A 22626-nucleotide genomic window follows, 5' to 3' on the forward strand; every position below is an offset into this window, starting at 1 on the left:
GACCCATGGTGGTGTTACTAGTTTTGGAGTGATGCCACTCATTCCCACAGGATGTGTTCAGCATGATGCTGGGGTCACATAGGAGACCTGGGTGCTCATCCCAGATCCCTGACTCTCAACGGAGAGTTGAGAATTGGGATTGATTGTTGGCTCTGGACCTTTGCTTTGGCACTTCCCATCTCTTTCCTTGCTCTGTGGTGATTCCCTTGAGTAGCTGTTGGTGTTATGTAATTCCATTCCTGGATATATTGCTGATTTCACTACATGCCTCTGAGTTGGACCTGTATCAGAGATGTCTTGGTTCAACATTCCAGCTGTATTCCTGTCTACCTGCATGTCTTCTGTTGCCAGAAACCTTTGCCAGTGGTTCTTGCACCTCAGAATATGCAATAGGATAATCCATCTCTCTTCCATGCCCTCCATTATTAAGAAATAACATAGTGTTTGTCCCCAAGATGTGATTCTTGATTGATTTCCAAGTACGTATTGTGAGTATCCATTTCTGAATGAGCTGCTTTCTTCTTCCAGCCCCAGTTTTTAATGGTTCAAACAACAGTTTAGAGTTAGATACAGATGAGATTTAGGAAGAAATGGGCATTTTTACTGTCAACAGAGAAGATGAAAGGAGAAAACAAGTCAGTGCAAACTGTTTAGAAACGGTGCTTTGATCAAAGAAATAATCCTCAATATTATTTAGTTCAGTATTTGTATTTATTACAGCAGATATCCAGGGTCCTGCCCTGTGCTGTGTTGTGAGCACCACATGTCATCACACAGGACTGGCAGGTCCGGTCCTGTGCTGGGTACCCAAGTGCCTCTTCCCTTGGAGGTGACTTGGCTGAAGATAGCAGGATGAAAGCCTGGTTTCAGGAGGGTTTCAAAGGGTTCCTGTTGGCTCGGTTGAAGGAGCCACAGGAATCCTTTCCCCACAGCAAGAGCAGGTTGTGTTGAGCCTGAGCCTCACCTGGCACTGCTTTAGGTAGCACCATTTCTATGGATGAAAGCAGACAAGTCCTTGCTGCCCAAAAAGTTAATCCAAGGCCAGGTTTTAAAGGATGAGCATGAATAAATGCACATTTCATGGCAGGGGCTTGGAACTCAATGATCTATAAGGTCCCTTCCAACCCAAACCAGTCTGTGATGTTGTGATTCTCTTCTGGTAAATGAATCAGTACTATAGAACATATGGGCTTAGATTCAGCTTGTACCGTGTTTGTTCTAAGTTTCTAGGTGGACAGAAGACATTTGTGTGTGTATAAATACACCGTTGTGCTGAAACCTTCTTTCTGATTGCCAGGTACCCACCAGTGCTGTGCTTCCCTCTAAACATGGCACGTTTGAGTTGTTTATACACACAGGGTTACATTTCTTCATCTTGTTTGCATCAGAACAGCACTTTGTATATAGCATTCTGGTACGGTTTGAGTTCAGAAGTGAGTGCCTTTGCACTATAAATATTTCATGACATGATCATCCTGCAGTTACAACTCACCTTCCTGTCAGGCTTGCTCTAAAGCTGGTTTTGCAAGCCCTTGGTTTTGCAATCTCAGATACCATCAAATCCAAGCAGAGGGACTGTACTGGTCAGCTTTGGTAAATGTGTACTAGTAGATGCTAATTTAAACCTAACTTTGTTCTCTCCTTGGGAGAGAATTCTCCTCTTAGGAAAACAAAGGCTGGTTTATGACCCTTTGTGTTCAGCAGGATGTGTTTGGGTATCACCTTAGTTCATGCAGAGGTGAAAAGTGGACTTGCTCTTCTGCATTCTTCTCATTTTACCTGATCTGTTCTTGTGCAGAATTACTGGGATTTATGTTTTCCCCTCCACAAATGTAACACAAATCTTCTGTGAATGGATTCTTGTCTACCCTGGTGCTTTAGGAAGCAAGATTCACTCCTTTCTTTCTCCTCAGTGGTAGAATCCTTCAGAGCATGATCACAGAATCCCAGCCTGGTTTGGGTTGGAAGGGACCTTAAAGCTCACCCAGCTCCAACCCCTGCCATGGGCAGGGACCCCTTCCACTGGAGCAGCTGCTCCAAGCCCCTGTGTCCAACCTGGCCTTGAACACTGCCTGGAATGGGGCATTTAGACAGTGTAGACATTTAGATGAATAAATAGCCATTTTCTGTTGAGGCAAGTTGGTGATTTGAGTTCTTTGTGGCATTTTTCCTATTAGAATGCCCAATTATCTGCTTAATGATTATGTGACTACAGAGAATGTTTTAGGAGTGTTTTTAAACAGAACAGTTTGGGTTGGAAGGGACCTACAAAGCTCATCTAGTCCAACCCCCTGCAGTGAGCAGGGACATCTTCAGCTAGATCAGGAAATCAAAAGGAGCCGTGCCAGAAAGGCAGTGAATCCAACCTCTTGCCAAGCTGAGCTTCTGTAACCACATATTTATGAACAAACTGGTTGGTTTTAGCAAAGAACTAAATGCAACTTCAAATGGGCTTCAACAAAACCAGCTGCTTCTCTCCCTCTGGTACATTAGGGTTAGTATTGGCAATGCTGTTTCTGTAGGTTAGAAAAGACATTTAAGATCATCAAGTCCAACCTAATGACTGACAGCTAGAGAAGGTTCCACACTGTGATACCTCTAACTTGAAGCCTTTACACCAGTGAGTACAAAAGGCACTGGGAATAGCTATGGATGTGCCCTGGGATGGTGTCCCAGCTGGCTCTGCTGTAGGGCAGGTTGGAGCTTGGAAGAGCCCAGGGCTGAGGCAGTTGAGCTGTTGGACTCAGTGGGATTTTTCCCTGTTGTTTTTGGAGCTTTTACACTGAATTTGTCTCTTTTTCTGATGTAGAAGGTCTGGAGAAGGCGCATGGAGGCAGCTCGGGTGCATTCTGATCTGCTTTGGAGTCCTGGGAATGGGCAAGAGGAGAGCGAGCAGGAAGGGTAGAGATGGAATGATAGGGACTGGCTGGAAGATGAAGGCATCAGCCTTCACATGAGCCAGTTATCAGCTACTGTGAAAATCTGGGTAGGGAGAAAGTGTAGATGGGAAAAAAAAGAAGCTTCAGATGGGGGAGAAGGAACACTCAGTTTGACAAAGGCTAAAGATAAAGTGAAAAGGGAAGATCAGGGTGTGGGAGATGCAGAGAGGAACGAGGTAGGTGCGAGCTGGGATAAGGCATCACTTCTGAGGCAGGTTATGAAACAAGTGCTGCTTCTGGGAGTTGCTCTTGTGGAATATGACGTGCTGAGGAGCATCCAGAGGATGGAGTGTGTCTGTGACCCCTTCTCTGGAGCTTCCTATTGCAGGATTTCTGTGCCAGGCAGGAAAATCACTCGTAGAATCCTAGAATGAACCAGGCTGGAAGAGTCTTTTAAGCTCCCCCAGTCCAACCACTCCCCAGCATCACCAAGGCCACCCCTAACCCATGGCACTGAGGGGTGTGAACACCTGCAGGGCCGGTGCCTGCAGCCCTGCCCTGGGCAGCCTGTTCCAATGCCTGAGCACCCTGTGGGGCAGGAATTGTTCCTCAGCTCCATCTAAACCTGCCCTGGTGCAGCTTGAGGCCGTTTCCTCTTGTCCCATCCCTTGTTCCTTGGGAGCAGAGCCCAGCCCCTCCTGGCTCCATCCTCCTGTCAGGCACTTGGATGGAGCCATCAGGTCCCCCTGAGCCTTCCTTAGCTGTTGACATCTTTTGCCTTCAATTTAAAATCTGTAATGAATTTACATTAGCACATGTACTGTATAGTCCTGGTCCTAAACCATGGTGTGCTATAGTGAACAGGATCTAATCCCATATGTGCCTTAACGTGGGATTCCTTGGGCTTTGAGTGGCAGGGTGGTTTACAGTTTAACCTTCTCTCTCGTTGGTGTTACAGTATCTTGGTGTGAGCTGAAGGATATGGTGGGAGAATGAATTAGATTTTGTTTATGTGCAGCTTATTGGAGTGAGTCCAGAGGAGGCCACAGAGATGCTGCAGGGGCTGGAGCATCCCTGCTCTGGAGCCAGGCTGAGAGAGCTGGGCTGGGGCAGCCTGGACAAGAGAAGGCTCCTGTAGGGGAGACCTGAGAGCAGCTCCAGTGCCTAAAGGGGCTGCAGGAAAGCTGGAGAGGGGCTTGGGACAAGGGCCTGTAGGGACAGGCCAAGGGGAATGGCTTGAACCTGCCCAAGGGGAGACTTAGGCACCCTCTTATTTTCCATGTGCCTTAGCATAGTTTCCAGGAGGATCTGCGCCGTCCATTGCTGGCACCAGGGTGGGATTGACCAGCTTGTAGCTCCAGCAATAAGCTTCCTATGGACAAAGAGGAAGATGGGATTGTTTCAGTAGTGGTTGATTAGTTTGTGACTTTTCTCTGGAAAGATTATGTTGAAATCTGAGCAGTGGTTTTGAGGAGTTGAGCTTTAGGCTGAGGAAAAGGTGAAACAGTTTCTTTCTAAGCAGCAAATGAATGGGGTTACCTGTATAATTTGATTCAAGTGCCCAAGCTCTTTGCTACTTTCTTTAGAATAAAAGTCCTTTACAGTTTATTCAAGTCTATTTTGACAGTTCTCATTTTCAGTGCCCAGGAGATACCTGAGTCACTGAATTGTAGTTGGGAGATGGAATGGGAATAACACCATTCAGCAGTTGTGTTTTGTTGCATTCTCCTCTCATCTGGTTTAGATTTCACATGTAATGAAATAAAACAGTTGGGAAAGGGGTATGTGAGGGGGGTGAGGAACACTCTTCCCTCCAGCTCTACCCTGTCCCTTTTCTGCCATTTGGGAGGGTTCTTTGGCCATTTGAGCACATCGGATGCTGGCTTAAGATTTCAGCGATGTGTTTTCATCCCATAGTGCCAGGTCTGCATTCATTGGTTTCAGTTATAACTGAAGCTTCCAGCTTAAAAACTGACTGCAACAGAAATCCATGCAACATGTCATGGGGGGAACTGCCTATTTTCATAGCAAGATTATATTGAGAAGCTGGAGCAAGTGCTGCTGACTTCTTTCATCCTCCTCTTCTGCACAAGTTTCTACCTTGAGTCACACATGAGGGATTCCTACTAAAAGAGGCAATTTTTAGGACTTCAGAAGAGGCTGAAAAGAAGAAGTTTAAATGGGGAATGATGTGGAAAAATCTACTCCGAGAAGCCAAAATCAATTTGACAAGTTTCGATGGGAAGATGCAAGTACCACATCCTCCTCCTGCCATGTCTATATGGTAATTAAATACCTGCTTCTCCTCAAAGATATCTCCCCTATGGGGATAATGACTTCTTGGCAGCCCTCATTGGAAAAAACCTTATCTACAGGGAAAGAGAGGGTTTGTTTTCAGTTTCTGGGATCATTAATAGGAGCAACTGTCTTCCTCAAGGCTTGCCAGAGTATTCCAGGCAACAGCTGCTCTGCAGATTCACGCTGGGATGCTCCGACTGCTCTAACCTAAACCACAAACATTTGGGCTGCCCCAGGAGTGGGCTGGGTTTGCTGTCTGCTGGCTCCAGCAGGGAGAAGTTTGATAACAAATTGCTCTTCCAATGGCTCTAAATGACAGAAAAGAGTTGCATGGTAACAAGGAAAATGGGAACGGAGCTGAAGTTCTTTCTGGAAGTGAAACTTGGGAACAGGTTGGGATTTTGGGTGGAATGACTTCCTTAGCAAATGCTGTACAAGCCGTTACTGAGCTGTCATTTGGTTTAATTGCAGTGCTTCTTCAGGAGACTTGTTCCTTTCTGGTGTCACTGAACATCTCCTTGCACCATTTCTGCTCTGCCTTGCTGTTGTTTTCTGTGCCTGGTACAGAACTGTTCATCTGGAGCAAGACAGAGATGGGGAGATGGTTTTCCAGTTGGCCTCTGTGGTCCCACAGGATTGCAGGATCCACTCCAGGTTCAGCAGCAGAATAGGCCAAACCTTTATGTTAGATTTTAGATACAGCCAGTTTTTGATAGTTGCCTATTTTAACTCTCCTTTCCCATTGCTGTTCTTCCAGCTGAACTCTCTTCCTGCCTTTTTTTGCTGTCTTCCTCTTTCCACCTTCATTTCCTTCAATTTTCACGTTGCAGGATCTTATCTCCCAAACTAAACACATTTTCTGCAAGTTCTGGAACAAGTATGTTCTTTCCAGACACCACATTGTTCTCACTCCGTGCATGTTCTACCCTCCCCACGATGCTGCGATAACAGGGTGATGAAAGGAGAAAGGCTTGAAAATGTAATGAAACCAGCTTTTATACTCTCAAATAGCAGAAGGGAAAATGTTGCAGAGGGCTTTCTGTTGAAGAATGCTGGATTATTTAAAGCTGCAATGGACCAAGGGGAGACTGAGATGAGCTCTTAGGCAGAAGTTCTTTCCTGTGAGGGTGCTGAGGCACTGGCACAGGGTGCCCAGCTTTGGTGGTATGGGTGTCATCCAGCTGTGCTGAATCTGACAGTCATTTGTTCCAGGAGCTCCATGGATCAATAGCACTGCAGCACTTAAAACATTGGAGTACAAGGGAGACTTCAATAAAGTCTCCTTACTCTCTGCAGTGTTACGTAGCCATTGGGCAGCTTCCAGCACGTGAATCAGCCTTTGGCATGGCCACCGTTGTTATTAACTAAAGATGGGGAAGGGGTGATGGCCAAAGCACTACTCCTTAAATAGGAGTTTCTGAAGTTTATTCCTCAAACTGGTGCTCTGGCTCTTCCCATCGCCATGGAACTGGGGCAGGATTTGGTAAAAGCTGGAGCATTCGGGGGATTACATCCGCTCCATAGAGAGGTTATCACAAGAATCATAGAATCAACCAGGTTGGAAAAGACCTTTCAGCTCATCCAGTCCAACCATTCCCCAGCACTGCCAAGGCCACCACTAACCCATGGCACTGAGGGCCCCATGGGCACATGCAGGGATGGTGACTCCAGCACTGCCCTGGGCAGCCTGTGCCAACAGGATTGACACACTGCTCTAGTGCAAAGTGAGGAGAATCCCTAATGATGAAGTGTGTGAGTATCTGTAACGACAAGCTGTGGTGGTTTATGCTGATGCAGGTCAGAGCACCATAATGGTCATTCCTCCATCACTTGAAAAGAGCCAACATGCGAAGAGGCTCCCAGGTACATTGGGACAGTCAGGCCACACTTTGTGCAATGGAAAAAAGAGCTATTGCTTCCTCGTCCATAGGTAGGTTTGTTTCTTGCGTGTCTTTATGGCTGTATGCACAGACAGAAGTGGAGTGCTCCAGTTATACACCTTGCCCAGAGAAGCTGTGGCTGCCCCATCCCTGGCAGTGCTCAAGACCAGGTTGGACACAGGGGCTTGGAGCAGCTGCTCCAGTGGAAGGGGTCCCTGCCCATGGCAGGGGTTGGGACTGGATGAGCTTTAAGGTCCTTCCCAACCCAAACCATTCCATGATTCAAACCATGGAGTGAATTTTAATCTACTGCAGTAACTGCCTGAAAACCTGCTTTGTACAATCAGGTCATTAGGTGTTAATAACCCTTTCCTGGTGAAGCATTCCTTCCGGAGCTGAAACTGAATTTAGCAGATGAAGCTATGCTGATCCATGGTAATTTCCTTTTATCAGTGCCTTTTAATCTAAAGAAAACCCTTTTTTAATTAAAATACTAACTCAGCTATAAATTAAGTGACACGGAAATGGCAACGTAGCAAATGCAGTAGAATTAGGAAGCTCAACAGGCTGAACTAGAACACAACGCTAATGGAGATGAATGATTCCTCTGACAGAACAAACACATCCAGGGTTTTCTGGGCTTTCTTTTTCTGTGGTGGTAGATCAGGTGCTTGATGTGGATCACAGACAGCACCAGGATTGATCCCAGTTGGATCCCAGTGCTCTGTGGGATAAACCAGCAGCAGCTCCTGATACCTGAAGTGGGATTGGGTTGGAGGAGCCACGCAGCTCTCCTGTTCTGCTCATGGAGTGACTGGTATGGGTGTACAGGTTTAAGGAATACTACGAACTGGGCTGATGGTTCCTGTTCCTCTGCTGGGCATACATTCCAAATCCTCTGCATCTCTGTTGTTAGCATCTCTGAAACCCCCCCAGCCTGCAGACTGCTTCACATTGCAGCCCCTAATAGAGTATTTCCCCATGTGTTTAACAGGGCTTTATTGCAGTCCTGTGTGTCTGCTCTAAATATCTGTTTGCTTATGTGTGCTTCCTAACTCACAGTGCAGTGTTAGTGACAGGCTGTCAGCAGAGGAAAGAAAATGAAGCCTTGTGGGGCTCCTCAGGTCTTGGGGTTTATTGACTCTATCTTCCACTATGTGGCTGTAGGAAGCTGCCTACAGTCCTGAAATGCAGGTAATAGGATGCTTCCTTTTGGTTGTGCTCAAACATACACCTTACCAGGAGATGTACCTATAGAAATGCATACATTTGTTAAACTCTTTTCTATTCCTGTATGTTTTGAAGCCCTCAGTCTGCTGACAGTGTAAGACTTCCAGTGTCCATGTGGCTATTATAGAGAGTTAGCATGAAGGCCAGGACAGAAAGCATCTTTGTCCCCAGCTGCTGCAAAAAATGGCATAAATGAGGGATCTAATGAAACTCTGAGTGCTTGCCTTGGTGTTATGTGATGTGGTTAATTCCTCCCATGGAATTAGCATCACTTTCCTTGCACAGGAAAAGTTGCTGTCAAAGGGGAATGAGGATTTTATTTGCACTGAAGGAAGGGTTTCAGTTTTGCTCTACTGGGTGTCACTGGCTACTGGCTGGTGGGGATTAATCCTGCCAAGAATGGCGGAAACTTCCCCAAAATGTGCACTATTTGTTTTAAGTAGCTTGTCCAGCTGTTTAAATGTAAGTTCCTATGTTAGCAGTAGCTTCTGTATGAGCATAGACTGGTTTAGGTTGGAAGGAACCTTAAAGCTCCTCCAGCTCCAACCCCTGCCATGGGCAGGGACCCCTTCCACTGGAGCAGCTGCTCCAAGCCCCTGTGTCCAACCTGGCCTTGAGCACTGCCAGGGATGGGGCAGCCACAGCTTCTCTGGGCACCCTGTGCCAGCGCCTCAGCACCCTCACAGGGAACAGCTTCTGCCTAAGAGCTCAGCTCAGTCTCCCCTCTCTTGGGCAGGTTCAAGCCATTCCCCTTGGCCTGTCCCTACAGGCCCTTGTCCCAAGCCCCTCTCCTGGTTTCCTGCAGCCCCTTTAGGCACTGGAGCTGCTCTCAGGTCTCCCCTTCAGGAGCCTTCTCTTGTCCAGGCTGCCCCAGCCCAGCTCTCTCAGCCTGGCTCCAGAGCAGAGCTGCTCCAGCCCTCACAGCATCCCCATGGCCTCCTCTGCACTCACTCCAGCAGCTCCACACCCCTCTTGTGCTGCTGCCCCAGAGCTGGATCAGGACTGCAGGGGGGATCTCCCCTTTCACACAGCAGAGGGGCAGGATCCCCTCACTGCTCTGCTGCTCATGCTTCCTCTTTGAGCTCTGGGCATCTGGCCTGGCCACTGAGGGCACCTCCAGCTTGGGCTGCTGCATCGCTCCTGGGCTGTCCCCAGTGAATGGGCAGCAGGAGCCAAGTGGCAGGGTTTGACTTCAGGATCCTTGTGATCAGTTTGATTTTCAGCATTTAGTGTGTGTTTTGCATTTCTGGAGTGACAGCATTACTGGCTACTGGCACCCTCAATTCATTGTGGTTTTACAAGTGCTTATTGCAGATACTCTTGTTTTTCCCTGTTATGTTTGGAAGAAATACTGTTCTCAGAAATTTATAGTTGTGGAACAGGAAGGGCTGGTTTGATGCTGTTTAATGTCTGGAGTCAACCTGATCTGCACAGGAAAGTGTTAGAGAAATAAGGTCTGAGGGACTGAGCAGGTATAGAGGACTTCACAGGATAGGCCAAATGCTCATCCTGTGCCTTGGGTGGTGAGATTTGCCTGTGCTCACAGGATCTGGGCAGACTGCTGTGAATGAGAAGTCACTTTAATAAATAGATCAATGTCAGCCTTGAGCCTTTGGCTAAAAAGTGGCAAAGCAGATTTTGGAGTTTGTGGCATTTCCATTTGTTCTTTATTCCAGTGGAATGCTGGTACCCAGAGATGAATCCATCAGGATAATCATCCTTTGGATAGGAGTCAGGAGTTTTACATGAGAATCCTCCTGGGTTATGTATGAAATAGAAGGACTTCTTGTCCAAAAGAAGCCTGACCAGCAGGATGAGGGAGGTGATCCTGCCCCTCTACTCTGCTCCTATGAGACTCTACTTGGAGCAGTTCTGGTGTCTTCAATGTGAGAAGGATGTGGAGCTGCTGGACAGGGCCTCTCCATCAGGGACTGTAGTGATGGACAGGGGCAATGGGTTCAAACTTAGTGGAGGCTCAGGTTAGATATAAGGAAGAAGTTCTTCCGTGTGAGGGTGGCACTGGAACAGGTTGTCCTCCTTCTTCTCTGGGTTCCTAACTCCAATCATCCTTAGTGCAGTGCCTTCTGGTGACAACCACATTGCAGTTATTAACCTCTCTTTGACCATTCAAACCATGTTCATTCTGTATTGCATCCCAATTGAGCGCTGCTGGGTATCGCATCAGGTGATGGGTGGCTCTGGTGGTAGCCAGAAATGGAAAAGAAATGAAAGATGAGCTGTTTCTAAGATAAAAATGACACTTATTAGGGCTGTAATAAAAGATGTGAAAGAAACCCATTGGTTAAAACTGCAGTTGCAAAAGAAACAGCAGTAGATTGGCCCATGCAGGATTATTAGTCTAAACAATTCCTGTGCCATGGTAATAATCTCCTCAATATTTACGTGTGTTCATTACATCAGCATCTGGCACAAGAGGGTTGCTGTGATTCATGTTTTCACTGCTGCTGGCCAGTTTGCAAGCTGGGAGGGTGCTTGTGTGTGCAGGTACAGGAGTTCTAACACCACTGGCTTGTGTGTGTCTGAGCAGGGCTGCAGGTCCATGAGCTTCATGGGGGAGAAGGGGCTTCAGGCTGCTCTTATCTCCATGTCTCCTGCATTCCTCTTGCCTGGCATGGGGGGAATGTGCTGTAAATATCCCTGATACCCGTCTGGTAGTCTCTTGTGCAGAATGGTAGCATGGGACCATTTTCCCCTCATCATGAGGGGATCCGGGATGGATCCATAGGGGGGTGTCCAGCACCTATTTTGCTACAGGGTGGTGGGAGCTGATTCTTGCTGTATTCTGCTTTACAGGGTAAAACCATATCCCAGCCTTTTCCCCCATCCCCCTGTTAAAGCTTCCTGTGATCATTTCTGTACCAGCTCACTTGCAGCAAGCGGGTTGAGTGTTGTCCTTCTGGTTCCTCCTCATTGGAATTGCTGAGCCTTTTCCAACTGTGGGGCCATCAGGCTCCTTAAAAGCAAGAGATTTATTGCTGCCACCGAGGTCATCGTTTGACCCATTGAGCTTTTATTACAGGAGGTGCATGAGAACAAACCTGTGTGTCCTTTGAGTTTCAGATCCCAAATCTCATTTGCAGGACTATAAATATGGATTCTGTCAAGGGAGGTTATTTGCTGAGGATTGGGGTGGGGGCATGAAACATGCTGAGCCACAGCACTGGCTGTGGAGCCTTCCATGAGCACATGAGCTTCACTTCTAAGCCTCTGCAATGTATTTGCTAGTTCTGTTTCTCTGCTCTGGCTGAATATCTGTTTAAAATCTTACTAATCCAAGTGCTTTAGTAATTATTTATTACAAATGTGGTTTTGAGCATTTAGACTGTTAAAACATGGGGGAAAATCCCCTTTCTCTGGCATTGGTGGTCAGCACTGCTTTGTTCCAGGCAGCTGTACCTTTTCCCTGTTCTTTATTTCAGTCTGTTTCTGGGCTTGCAAGGATAACAGTGGCCAGCATTAGCTTTCCTCTGATCCTTTGGGTTAAACACCAGAGCTGTTTGGTCAGGCATGGAGAATGTTTGGAAGCTGATATTTTATGTTCAAAGGAAACAATTACTGAACACGGGATTTGGGTGTTCATTGTAGATATTCAGCATTAACTCTGCTGGGCTCCATGCACCTCACTGGATCTCAGCTTTTCTGCAGTTGCTGTATCCAGGCCCATTTGCTTCCTATAAAAAATAGCAGTAAAGGAGGAAAAAGGAAGTGTTTGAGAGTATCAGGAATGTGCCTTACTTTAAAGTAAGACTGTGCAGTGTGGAGGCTTTAACAAGAGCCATCTCCTTCCTAAAGAATGCAGATAATCTTTCTTTTTCTGGGGGGAAAAAGCAGGGGTAACCTGATCTGAGTCTGACAGTGTCGTTTAGTTAAGTGCTTCCATCTGTTGCTTGCTATTTCCCTTACTCATGACCTCTCTTTCTCTCTCCCCCTCCTTCTCCTTAGCCCCTTTGAGGAAAGCAAAGTTTGTTGAGAGCCCTCGAATCCCTGAGTCTGAGCTTGGCTCCCCAACACTTTCTTCAGCACAGAAACTGGACGTTGATGCATACTGCCCTGGTAAGCTGCATGCGAAGGCTCACCCTTCAAAGAGGCAATTCCAGCCCCAAAAGGTTTATAAATGTAGTACAGCTCCTTTTCTAGCTGGTTGGAACCTTCCCCAGCCTTGTTGGGTTGGCTTGGAAGCTTGAACAAGTATTAGTTTCTAATTGATACCCATTTACTTTCGTTACTTGCAATTTGCGTGTGGCCTCGCTCCCCTCAGAATGATTTAGGAGAGCTGGAGTTGCTTTGGAGAAGCTAAACATGACCCAGTAAACAGGCTCCTTACATTTTGAATGCTGGGCTTCAGAGAGGCTGGAGTAAAACCATATTTAGAAATGACATTGGATCAGCTAATGCAAAACTCTGGGACCTCTTAACCTGCCTCCAAGAATATTGCTTGTTTGATGTTTTTATATTATTATAAAGAAATACCTTCTAATGTCTGTATCCTGTAGTAACTGCTCTTTAAAGTATACATCTTGCTGGAGGCCTCTGGTTGAAACATAAATACAAGTGGGTCGTGTCCTTCCTTGGCTTAACCCCATATGTGTCTGAGATGTGAAATGCTCATAGAACTGCATCTTGCCAACTGGGAATTGCTTCCCAGCTTCTTCCTAATGCTGGGGAGGGCTGGAGGCTGGGGAGGTGTTGTCCTAAAGCACCAGCAGTTCCCTTCCCTGGCATATTCCTTAGTTCATGAACTGAAGGGACCCGTGTTCAGTGTAGGCTGTGGATGGGGGACAAGGACTTTGGGTGTTTGGAAATGGCACATAAATATGTGACATAAACCCATAGAATGGTTTGGGTTGGAATCTGGCTCTTAAATGTGTAGGTGCAGTAGGGAGAGATCATATTGATAAGTGATTCTCTGAAATGAGGCTGCTGTTTCTTTCTCTGGATGCTTATAGAGGATTCACAATTGGAGGGATTAATTGAATGTTGTCCAGATTTTGAATGTGGGCTTTCTTTCTGCCTTTAATGTATTGTGTTTGAAAGAGGAGTTGTCTTAGGAAAAATAACAGCCAGTCCCTGTGCTTGGAAATGCCTCCTTTGAGGCCAGAGCTGCTGTGAAAAGTGCTCCTTCTTCTTCAATCATCATGAATTACAATTCAGATTTTGCTGCTGCAGCCCTTTCTTCTTCTGACTAAAGAGCTTCTGCTGTCATGTTTGTAATTGTTAATAATTATAAACTCATTATGATTGCATCCACAGAGAATTATAATTGAATTGTAAATTTGGCTTAAAAAGCATCAATTCCACATTCCCAGTCCTTGCTCGCACGTGTGTGTCTCCCCCCTGCCCCAGCTCCACTTGCCAGGCTGTTCTGATGGGCAGGATTCTTGCCAAGCCCAGGAGCCAGCTCTGACAATGGGATCTGCAATTATTGCTTCTTTCTTTTTAGCTTTTTGATCTCCTTCTCTTGCTGATAATGCAGTGATCTGAAAGGAAAAGTGAAGCTCCGTGTTGCCTTGAAGTATCATTAAGGAAGGGAAAGAAGTGAGAGCAAGAGATTTGTCACAGCACACACTAGTGAACAGCACTGACTTGGACCTGTCTTAGCTGGGAAGCTGGTGTTTGGGATGGAGATTCTGAAGAGGCAGCCATGTTCATGTTAGCTGTGTGGGACAGGCAGGTAAAGAGGGAGTGGAGGAATTGCATGGGAAAGGGTTTCTGAGACTGTATAAGGAAGCTTATGGCATGCACAGAATTCTTCTTCCAGTGCTGCAGCAGCAACCTTCTTCCCTGGGAGGGTGCTGAGGCGCTGGCACAGGGTGCCCAGAGAAGCTGTGGCTGCCCCATCCCTGGCAGTGCTCAAGGCCAGGTTGGACACAGGGGCTTGGAGCAGCTGCTCCAGTGGAAGGGGTCCCTGCCCGTGGCAGGGGTTGGAGCTGGAGGAGCTTTAAGATTCCTTTCAACCCAAGCCAGGCTGGGATTCTATGATATGATTCTATGATTGTCCCCATCCCACTGGGGTGAGCGAGGGGCTCAGTGCTCAGTTGCTGGTTGAGGTGAAACCCCAGCAGGCAACTATAGGAACTGCTCACTGCATGTTAACATGAGGAGGTGAGACCTCAGAAAGAGCTCAGTAGCTGAGAATGGCATTTTGTATATAGAAGAAAGAGCAAAGATCTGGACAAGTCATAGGGACCAAAGGACCTTAAGTCTGGGTGTAGCATCCAGCTCCTCACGGGAAGGTGGAGGAAGAGATGCTGAGTTCTACCCTGGACTGCAGCAAAGCCTGAAGGCACAGTCAGTTTTCCAAGGAAATAAAGCTCCTTGCTGCACTGTTAGGCTCCTTTTAGCCCTCTGCTAAAACGTGTGCATCCTGTGAAGGATGTTAGCACACAGTGAAGTGTCTCCGGGAGGGATGATAGGAGTTGAAAGAAGGAAGAAAGGCAGAAGATATGCTGGAGTCTCACAATTGAGTGGAGGTGGAGAGGTTTGTAAAGTGATCCCTGACAAGTCAGGTAATTAATTATGTTCTTAAAGGCAGTTTAAAACACTAAATAGCAAAGAGCAGAGAACATTATCTACTGTGCATATAGAAATGATGCTTTCGGCTTGAGATGCCTGGAGATGAGATTTGTGCTCCATGCTAAAAATGTTTATTTTAAGGCTCTGGGCAAATTTCAGCACATTCCAGGGAGGTGGTTTCCTGAGCAACCACCTTGTGGCCTCTGTGCTGCTCCCAGGAATTTTGCCTTCTGACGTCTTCCAAGATGCATTCACGGATGAGGTGGGAGGAAAGAGAAAGAAGAACTCGGTGCTGGTATCTTTGGAGCAATGTTCCAATAGCAAGGACACAAAAAAGTGTTAGTTGGGTAAAAAATTATCTATGGAATTCTGTTCCTTGTTTCGCCAGTGGCAGCCATTGCATTCTGTGAGATGAATTTAATGTATTTAAGGGAAAGCAGAAATGGGCCTATGTTTTATAGTTCAGGCTGGAGAAGGGAAGCTGCGTGGAGACCTCAGAGCAGCTTCCAGGGTCTGAAGGGAGCTACAAGGATGCTGGGGAGGGACTCTTCTTCAGGGGCTGTAGTGAAATAGGACAAGGGGTGATGGGTTCACACTGAAACAGGGCAAGTTCAGGTTAGAGCTAAGGAAAAGGTTCTTCCCTGTGAGGATGGTGAAGTGCTGGAATGGGTTGCCCAGGGAGGTTGTGAATGCTCCATCCCTGGCAGTGTTCAAGGCCAGGTTGGATGGAGTCAGGTGCCATGGTTTAGTGTGAGGTGTCCCTGCCCGTGGCAGGGGTTTGGAGCTGAATGATCTTAAGGTCCTTTCCAACCCAAACCATTCTATGATTCTATGACAAAAAAGCTGTTTTGTGGCATTCAGAAACTGTTTCTGTCAGAATTCTCTTTCTGTAGAAGTTTCTGTGGTTGCAGTGGTCAGTTCAGTCAAGCCCTTTTTGACTCAGAATGTCTATGGCAGAGAAGCTGTTCCTTGTTTTCTTGACTTAGTGAGGGCTTCTTAAGGAGGGTCTGAATGGATTTTGATCAGTCTTCCTCGCTGTCTCTGCTCCAGTCCTTCCAGCACTGTTTGGCAAAGGCAGATCAAAACCTGCCTCCTCCTGCCTGGTGGCTCTGCTCATGGAGTGAATGGTGTCCTGGCTTCTTGATTCTCCTTGGGTTTGTATCATCAGGGCATCTTCCTTTGAACTGCTTTTTGGTTTTCGGATGGGAGCTTCAACATGTTTAGACTTGTCAGTGCTCAGGAAACCAATTGGAAGCAATCCGAGATGGATGGTGCTTTCAGGGAATGCTGTTTGTCTCGGATCAATGTTTGCAGTTGCATTTTGTGTGATTTATGACCTTGTTGTGATGTTTCAAAGGCTGAGTATGCTCTGACATTATCTTTTCATTTGATTAAATCCTTCTTCAGAAATTTGGGGACACAAATCTTAAACGTCTGGTCTGGGGATGTTTGCTTGATACCCATTAGGCTGGCAGCTCTTTCCATCCCTAATCGAGTTTGGTACCCCAGCAGAGACAGTGATTTACCATCGCAGTGGTATTTATGGGCATCTCATGGCTCCTTTTTCTCTTCGTTTGCTTAAAGGATCGCTGAGGTTGACATCTCCTTACTGCTGCTGCTTTCTTTTCATCATGTACCTTTCATTTTACTCATACCAGACACTTAAACCCAGCAAAACACATCTCAGGTATTAGAAAAAGCCCTTTCGGGGGGAATGAATGAATCAGCATCATGCTCTGCTTCTTCATGGTGAAAATATAGGCAGTGAGCCAAAAACCCCACAAACCCCCAAACAGATCGAGCCAGCAGGCTCCTTGTCCAGCCTCTGTCATAGTGGACAGTGATGCACTGGGAGGAAAGCAAGGGACTAATCAGTCCCACCATGGCCTGACAAATAGTTTTACTGCTGGATCTTGTGGTTGGCCCAGCATTATGAAGCCCACTGACCTGAAGGGAATGGGAAATCGTTGGGATCAGCCCTGATTGCAGGAGAGACTCCTGTTAATTTGGTGTGTCTGTTGCTATGGAAGCAATTGACTTTTCCTGCCCTCCTCCTGGGAGGATGGTGTCGGCTTCTTCTGCTTGGTTGAGAGATGGAAAGAGCTCCAGAATAAATACCTGGATCAGCCCTCCAGAACTTAAACAGGAGAGATTCAGGTTAGATATAAGGCAGAAGCTCTTCCCTGTGAGGGTGCTGAGGCGCTGGCACAGGGTGCCCAGAGAAGCTGTGGCTGCCCCATCCCTGGCAGTGCTCAAGGCCAGGTTGGACACAGGGACTTGGAGCAGCTGCTCCAGTGAAAGGGGTCCCTGCCTGTGGCAGGGGTTGGAACTGGAGGAGCTTTAAGGTCTCTTCCAACCCAAACCAGTCTGGGATTGTATAATTCCAATACCACAGTCACTGGGCTTCCTAATGACAGGTAACTTGCTTAGAATTTCAGTGTGAAAGAGCTTCAGTTCTCACTTAGGAAACAGGACACTGATGTAGCTCTAACCTATGGTATTGTGCAAAGTCTCCTGTTTCTGACCAAGAAATCATTCATATGGAAAAGCTGGAATGGGTTTTTCCCCTCTGTAGGTAACAGGTAACAAATCTGTCTCCGTGCTTGCCTTCTGCTTCATTTCTTTTGGACTATTTATTATGCTTGATCATCAAAGGCATCCAGTGCTGGTGCCTTCCTACTGAAATCCTTCACCATCAGGATCTCAGTTTGTTGCTGACTGAATTGGTGTAATGTTCCTTTTGATCTCCCAGCTCAGCTCAGCTGGTGCTCAGGACTCTGGTGTTTCTCAGTGTCACAGGAGCACTGGGGCTGCACTCACCTTTCAGAGCTCTAAATGCCAGGCAGAAGTAAATCCTTGTCCCCAGATTTACCTTTCTTTGGGAGAAAAGACTCTTCAGTAATTCCAATTACCTGTCAGATAAGATTTGGGAAATCATTTTAGTGTTGTTCATCCTGTGCTAATCCTGTTTGTCCTCTGCACTTGACAGGAGGACCTGGCTGTGCTTCAGCTCCTGTTTGGTGTGGGCTGCACATACCCAGGGTCCCAGGCAATGCCCATCCTGACCTGCCCATTGGGCTCCTGCTTGCAGTGCTGCTGGTGGCTTTAGCCAAACCTCATCTTCCTTCTTAGCTGCTGGAGCTGTTGATTTCTTCAGAAGTCCTTTAGGCTGAGTTCAGGTTGAAGTTGGCCTTGGTCCTGAGTGGCAATACTGGGATGTGAAGTGAGGCAAGAAGGGAGGATGTGATGGTTATTTCCTTCTGCCTCTTATATTTGTTCCCGAATGCTTTACAGTCTAAAGGGAATGGTCAGTAATTCCATTTGTTTTCCTTGTAGTGTTTTGCAATCCTGTTGTTTGCTTTCGACTCCTTATGGAGGCAGAAAACTCAGTGTTAGCTTTACCAGCTCTTAACAATAGAAGGAAGGGTACTTGTGTTTGGAGAGAACTGATTCCCTTGTCTTAATGTCTACACGAGGCCAAGGGATGGTTGGGGCTTTTATTTGCACCCAAAACAAAAAGAACTTGAAGTTCAGTGATGCTAAGGAGAGCTTCTCCTAAGGGAAAATATGCGGCGGTCTGAAAGCCCCACCATTATTTCTGCTCTCTTAGAGTTGCCTTGACTTCCTAACCCTCCCCAGGGCTGCAGAACAGGGACTTCTTTATTCCTACCCAGGGTGAACGTTGCTCCCTTTGCTGTCATTTGTTCTGCTTCTTGGTGTCCCCCGACCCCATCTGTTCCTTTCTGCAGGGCAGCAAAGCTCCACTTGCACACCCAAGGCAGGAGATCAAGCTGCTCCTAACCTCCTGCACCCCAGTACATTGCCTGCTTCATTAAGCAGAGGTTTTGACATCTTATGGCACTAATTACTTGACTCCTCATCGCTTGGAAAATAATCACTCTGGATCCAAACATGGAAACGTTGGCTTGCTGCCAGCTGGGAAGCATTCCTTGTACCACCCTGTCCTCAGATTCCTCCTCTGACTTACTGCAGGGCGCAGTATGGTTGTATTTGGTGTGAGGCTGCAGCATCCTTCCTTTCAGACACCTTATGTGCTGTCTCCAGTTGAGTCCCCACTGGCTTTGCTCTGTGTTCCCATGGGGAGTCCCCATTCCTCCAGGGAAGTGTTGTCTCACTGCGCACGGAGCAGGTCACTCGTGCTGCTCTTTGCTCCCAGCTGTCAGCAGAGCATCCCTTTGGATATAAGGATTATAAGGTTGGATATAAGGAATAAATTCTTCCCTGTGAGGGTGCTGAGGTGCTGGCACAGGGTGCCCAGAGAAGCTGTGGCTGCCCCATCCCTGGCAGTGCTCAAGGCCAGGTTGGACCCAGGGGCTTGGAGCAGCAGCTCCAGTGGAAGGGGTCCCTGCTCGTGGCAGGGGTTGGAGCTGGATGAGCTTTAAGGCCCCTTCTGACCTGAACCACCTGGGGAGTCTGTGATACAATGCCAGTAGGTTTTAGAGATTGCTGTCAGTGTTGTACAAGTGAAGGTCGTAATTTGGTCTGGTTTGCTATTAATAACATTTATTCTGGGAATGTGCTGTTACATCAGATCTTGTAAAGACAAGGCCTTTATGCCTCTGTTGTCTCTTGCTCAGTTATAAACCCGTGACCTCCCATTTAATAGCGGTCAAAGGCTACAGTAAAATGTCATTATTTGCTTTTCTGAAGCTATGTCCTATTAAATGCCAGTTGTGTTCTGACCTGGCAGAGCTGTCTTGAGAGAAGAAAACGTACTTGCAAAATCCCTTTCCCTTCTTTCCCCTAAAATACTGAATTTGTGGCTCGTTTCTGCCTTGGAATGAATGAAAAAAGCCTTCTCAGCAGCCTCTGTCACTGCTGCAGCTGCTGAGGATGGAAATGAGTATCCTAAATTGATCTTATACAATGATGGAAATACTACACACACACATATGTATTTATAAAATACATATATATGTATATATATAAAACTTGGTCCTAAATGTGCTCTGATGGCAGAGAGGAGTCAGCTGTGGCTTTTGTTCTCTTCCCTGTTCTTATCAGTCATGATGCGTTGTGTGAGATCCGAATCAGGTTTATGGTGTGGAAAATACTGAAGGGAGGCAATGTGAGAGGTTTGGAAATGAAATTGCTGAAACGAAAATACTCCTCAAGTGTTTTGCATGGATTTTAGCAAACTGATAGCATTTGAAGGGAGTATTTGTGCTTTCATGATTGTGAATCAGACTAAAACCCCCTCTGCATCAATCAGTGTAAGATCCCATCCTCAACCTGGCTGGAAGTAAAGGTCAGTTCCAAGAGCTAAACAATAAATCCCAAACAGCTTTATTTAAGTGTCCTGGCCTTTGCTTGGTCAGGATTTGAAGGGAAGTTTTGTGCTCAGAGCTGGGAACACAGACTCGTGGTCATGATCCCGTGATGTAATCCTGCTTTTAGGAAGCATCCCACATTCCCAGGCTAAGATTTATGGTAATTGTCATCAGTGCACTAGGTGTCCTCTCATGTCCCCCACTCCCTTTGTTTTGGTTCTTAAGTGGGAGCTGAAATCCAGGAATATCCATCCCCAGATGTGCATGCAGAGAGGGGGGTTTTAATTCTTGAACATAAAAATGCATTGAATTAGGTTTGATGATAAGGCTGAAATTGCATTTCCTGCCTATCTCTGCCTATCTGTTGCCTATCTCAGTATGGTTTCTGATGAAAAAACAACTGTCTTTCTGACCATCTACTGCAGGGAATATTAAAGGACATCTGAGCAAAGGCAGTGGGCAGGATGAGTGAGGAAACAGCATTTAAATGGAGAGCAGAGGAGAATGGCTTTGTCCATGGGACTTGGGCAAGAGACTGACTTTGTGGAATTAATGATAGGGAATTCTGCAGTTTCTTATAGAAGTGATTGGAGCAGCAACAGGCACTAAAGCAAACAGAGCTACCCAGGGCACAGGTTTGGACACCTCCAGAGCTGGGTGTTGGGGTTTTGATGAGCTGGAGAGCTTTGGTACCAATATAAGAGGAGAATGTATTTCCTTCACCATGTGCCTGTGGTGTGCTTGAAGTTGATGGGACCATCTTCCACTACTCTCCTTTAATCTGGGTATCTGAAGAGCAAAACCAGACCTTTAAGGCAATGTGTATGGGGTTGAAGTCTTAAAAACCTCTTCTTGATAGAAACAAGACTGGTGAAGAAAATCTTCCATGAATTCTGGGATATGGGGATGTGCAGAAATGGTCCAAATAGAGCTTGAGGGTATCCAGGAGAATTCCAATTAGATGTACATAATAACGGGACAGCACCAGGCCACATGGAGAGAGGGAAGCTGTTAGATAAAACTCCTCAGTTCTAGAATTGAAGATCAAAATCATCAATGGCATCATTTAGTTCATTGCTTTCTGGTGCTCCAGAGGTTCTCCCTCTTCACATAGGACTGTTCTGGTGTTCTTTCATTGCTAATTGAAGATGTTCAGAGGTTTGTATTAGATAAATCAGATTTGCATTGAAGCTAATTGTGTGATGGGTGCCTCGAAGTGAACCCTTCCCCAGTTCTTCATCTGAAACAGATTTCAGATGGTTTAGAGGTGAAAGTGTAACCATGAAATCAAACACACTCTCTGGAGCAGCTGCACTCTTAGTGTCTCGCAGGGGTAGTAAGTACCCTGCACCATTTATCTGCAAGATGAGATGATGGGAGCTATCAAAGAAGTCATAGAATTACCAGGTAAATCATACAGAAACTTCATTGGTGTGGAAGCAGTGACAGCTGGAATAGGTGGCACATTTCATTACAGGGACTGAAAGGATGGAAAAGAAATGGTATTTTAGAATGATGTTGTTCCAAAACAGTTCAGGTTTTGAAGGCTTCTTGAAAAGAGCAAACCTTATAACTGTGCTTATAAAATGGTATGTTTGGTTCTCAAGGAAATGCTGTGAACGTTAAAGAGGATTTATGAGCCCCGTCCTACTGCAGATGGCATTAACTGAGGTGTTAGAGTTCACTCCTTCAGAAATACAAAGGGTTTATGGAAGAGGGAGCTGCCAGGGTCTGCAGAATTCATGGAAGCATAGAATCCCAGACTGGTTTGAGTTGGAAAGGATCCCATCCCTGGCAGTGTTCAAGGCCCTGTTGGATGGGGCTTGGGGAGAAAGCTGCTCTTGTGGAAGGTGTCCCTGCATGTAGCAGGAGTTGGAACTGGATGAGCTTTAAGGTCCCTTCGAACCCAAACCAGTCTGGGATTCTTTGATCTTTGCCTCTGCTTGTTCCTCTCCACTCAGCAGCATCCTGACTGCTCCCAGCATCCAACCCCGGCCACTCTGTGATTCCATGACCAGTGCTGCTGGAGCAGACAGGGAGCACTGAGGTGGGAGCAGACCTCACGGGAGCACCACTCGGTTAGTGGGTCAGCCAGACTGGGAGCACAGGGAGGGGGTGATGTGCACGTTCAGCCTGGGGCACAGTCTCATCGATAACAGCTCTTGTGGGCAGTATTGATGGGCTGCAGGAGCCACTCATCCTCCAGAGCTGGGAAATGGGAATGGGAAATGCATAGAGAAAGCTGGAGAGACAACCCAGGTTTTCTTGCTGCTCTGAGAGAGCAGGGTAGAACAGACAGGGTTGTGCTGGTGAGGGTTTCAGATCTGCCCCAAGTCCTGGATCACTGCTGTAGGGTTTTTCCTTTCTCCTCTGACCTTTATATAGAAGTTAAAGAGGGGCCTATAGAAAATCCCAGCCCAATCCAGGGGGTGGAACTGAATGATCTTGAAGTTCCCTTCCAACCCAAACCATTCCATTATCCAGGATTCTTCTGCTCTGGGAGGTAAACATGGC

The 22626-nt window shown here is 46.7% G+C and overlaps 1 protein-coding gene across 1 annotated transcript in view; it reads left to right on the forward strand.

The window, feature by feature from the left end:
* Nucleotides 1-22626, forward strand: part of TANC2 (tetratricopeptide repeat, ankyrin repeat and coiled-coil containing 2) — a 210615-nt gene that overhangs the window by 90085 nt on the left and 97904 nt on the right. The window contains exon 6 of the mRNA XM_034070068.1: nucleotides 12251-12361. Coding sequence (XP_033925959.1) covers nucleotides 12251-12361 — 111 coding nt within the window. The remainder of the gene's footprint in view (nucleotides 1-12250; nucleotides 12362-22626) is intronic.

This window comes from Melopsittacus undulatus, chromosome 17 (assembly GCF_012275295.1).
Source record: "Melopsittacus undulatus isolate bMelUnd1 chromosome 17, bMelUnd1.mat.Z, whole genome shotgun sequence".
NCBI classification, from domain to species: domain Eukaryota; kingdom Metazoa; phylum Chordata; class Aves; order Psittaciformes; family Psittaculidae; genus Melopsittacus; species Melopsittacus undulatus.